This window comes from Mus caroli, chromosome 8 (genome assembly GCF_900094665.2).
Source record: "Mus caroli chromosome 8, CAROLI_EIJ_v1.1, whole genome shotgun sequence".
Taxonomy (NCBI): Eukaryota; Metazoa; Chordata; class Mammalia; order Rodentia; family Muridae; genus Mus; species Mus caroli.
This window is the reverse complement of record NC_034577.1, coordinates 64,163,361-64,166,290: the sequence shown is the minus strand read 5'-3', so window position 1 is coordinate 64,166,290 and position 2,930 is coordinate 64,163,361. Positions and strand designations below refer to the sequence as shown.

General features: G+C 46.1%; 1 protein-coding gene across 1 annotated transcript; it reads right to left on the bottom strand.

Moving 5' to 3' along the window:
* Positions 1 to 982: 982 nt before the first annotated feature.
* Positions 983 to 1,984, bottom strand: LOC110300722 (olfactory receptor 2Z1-like). Its single transcript, XM_021170980.1, has one exon. It carries the CDS (start codon positions 1,966 to 1,968, stop codon positions 1,024 to 1,026), a length of 945 nt encoding a protein of 314 aa, XP_021026639.1. The 5' UTR covers positions 1,969 to 1,984; the 3' UTR covers positions 983 to 1,023.
* Positions 1,985 to 2,930: the final 946 nt, after the last annotated feature.

Genomic DNA, 2,930 nt, shown 5'->3' with positions numbered 1-2,930 from the left:
TTTTTTTTTTTTGGTTTTTTGAGACAGGGTTTCTCTGTTTAGCCCTGGCTGTCCTGGAACTCACTTTGTAGACCAGGCTGGCCTCAAACTCAGAAGAACTGCCTTCCTCTGCTGGGATTAAAGGCGTGCGCCACCATGCCTGGCTTGAATTACTTTTAAATTTGTATTAATCATCATTTTTTCTTCTTTCATGTGTGTATGCATGTTTTTACGTGTGTGGGTGCATGCATATGTGGAGGCTGGAGGCTGAAGTCATCTTATCCTTTGAGTCAAGGTCTCTCAGTAAAACTCAGAGGTGGCTAGTCTAGCTAGCCATCCTGCCAGGATCCTGTCTGTGCCTTTGGAGGCTGATATTGCATGTGGCTCTGGGAATCTGAACACACGTCTCTGGCTTGTGCGACAAGCACTTAAGGGCAGCAGCCATCTCTGAAGGCCAACTGTGAAATCTTGATCCTCCTGCCTCTACCTCCCCAATGATAGGCATGTTCCAACATGCCCAGTCTAGAAAACCTGCCCTCTTATTTAAATAATTTACAAAACATTTATTTTATTTCTCTGTGTATATGCCATATGTGTGTGGGTGCCCAAGGAGCCAGAGGAGGGCATTTGTAGGCAGTTGTGAGCCATGAGACGTGGGTGCTAGGAATCAGACTTAGGTTTTCTGGAAGGGCAGCAGGTGCTCTAAACAACCGAGCCAGAGCCATCTGCCCTTCCCCTATTTAAAAAGTTTTTTGTTGGTTTTTTGTTTTGTGTTTTTTTTTTTTTTTTTGTTTTTGAGGCAAGATCTTTTTATGTATCCCATGCTGGCTGAAAGCTTGAGGTAACCTTCCTGCCTTGGTCTCCCTTGTGCTAGTGCAGGGAAGACAGGCATCCACCCCAAGCTGGGGTATAATTTCTAGTTTTTTACAAATGCACACGGAAATGAGAAGTGCATCCTGAAGGAGGCAGCTGGCCAGTTGCCTTGAACCTTGCATGCGCCCAGCCATAAATGAGGCTCCTAGGGAAAACCAGGCTCAAAAGACATCATCCCTTTACCTTGAAGTCAGACCTGCCCATGACCTTGACCAAGGACATTCGAACTTCTCTGTTTCTCAAGCTGTAGATGAGGGGGTTGAGGGTAGGGGTGATGAGGCTGTAGAAGAGGGATACCACATTGTCCTGTTTTGGGCTGTGGTAGCTGCCTGGGACCATGTATATGAATACAGCTGCCCCAAAAAAGAGACCCACTACAGTCACGTGTGAGGAGCACGTGGTGAAAGCCTTGTGTCTAGCTTCAGCTGAGCGCATGAGCAGTACAGCTCCCAGAACGTGGCCGTAGGAAATGAAGATGAGAGACAGGGGTAGCAGTAAGATCAGCACCCCAGAGATGGAGAGTGCCAACTCATAGGCTGATGTGTCTGCACATGACAGCTTGAGGAGAGCTGGCATCTCACAGAAGAAGTGGTCCACGGTGTGTGAGGCACAGTAGGGGAACTGCAGGGTGATGGTGGTCAGGATGGAGGCCACCAAGGCACCTGAGAACCAGGATGCACCCACCATCACCAGACACACTTGGCTTCTCATGAGCACTTGGTAATGCAGGGGGTGGCATACAGCCACGTAGCGGTCATAAGACATGAGGGACAGAAGGACACCCTCAGAGATACCCATGAGCATGAGGAAGAACATCTGAGTGGCACATCCCCCAAAGCTTATGACATTCTCTCCTTGCAGGAACTCAGCCACCACTTTGGGGATGGTAACCAGTGGGAAGCCGACATCCAGAAGTGAGAGTTGGCTGAGCAGGAAGTACATGGGTGTGTGGAGCCTGGAGTCTGTGGCAATCAGAAAAAGCAGGGTGGTGTTGCCTAGCAGGCCTATGATGAACACGGTGGCCATGAGGAAGAACAGGACAAGATGGGGCCCTGTGTAGCTGAAGAGCCCCATGAGGATGAAATCTGAAGTTGATGACACATTTGAAGTCCCCATCCCCCAGGTGCATTACTGTCTACAGAAGATTCGGTAGGGTCCCACTGGGATAATTTTACATCACATTGCAACTGTTTGGTGGCCTCCTATAAAAACTTATGAATAAATCCAGGCTCCTACCAGTGAGCGGCTGGAGGAGGAGTTGGAGGAGGGACTGGAGGAGGGGCTGCAGGCGTGGCTTAGGGGAGGATCCTTGCTTGAAATCCTCCAGTTATCAGAGCAAGGAGAATTTTACCCTGGTGTTTGTTTCTGATATCTCTCAGGCAAGTGCAAACTGCCAGCGTCTACAGTTGAAGTCTGTGGTTAAGCTAGAGAGCATAGGACAGCTCTGGTGAAAGATCAGAGCACACAGCTCACCAGACACCCTGGTGCAGGTGTGGGAATTTGAAGAGGTCAAGATGACACACAACGATGAAGGTCGATCAAGAAATGTCTGGAACTGTGAAGAAAAACTAGTTTCCATATCCTCGGCAGAGAGATCTGAAAATCAAGAAGAGTAAGGAATGGATATTTGGGATGGACTGTTTCTGGGTGTGTTTCCAGGGAGACACAATATCTGACTGTTAGGTTTCTTTTGAGTGTGTGTATCTGTATGTGTATGTACATAGGTATGTATGTGTGTATGCATGTGTGTGTTTGTGTGTGCATAAATTTGTACATATGTATGTGGTTTTGTGTGTATGTATATGTGTGTATGTATGAATATATGTGTGTATGAAGTAGTTGTTCAACTCAAACATACTGCATGTTTGTTTGTGCACATTTGATTGATAATTTTTGTTTTGTTTTTATTGTTATTTTTCTTTAGTTTGTTTTGATTTTCTTTTTTGTTGTTTGTATATGTGTGCTTGTATGTATGTGTATGTATGTATATGTGTATGATGTATATGTGTGTATATTTGTGTGTATATCTCTGTGTGTGTCTATGTGTATGTGTGTGTCTCTATGTATGTACATGTACA

Coding starts and splice junctions, on each gene's coding strand:
- LOC110300722 (XM_021170980.1), bottom strand. CDS start 1,968: ATGGGGACTTCAAATGTGTCATCAACTTCAGATTTCATCCTCATGGGG.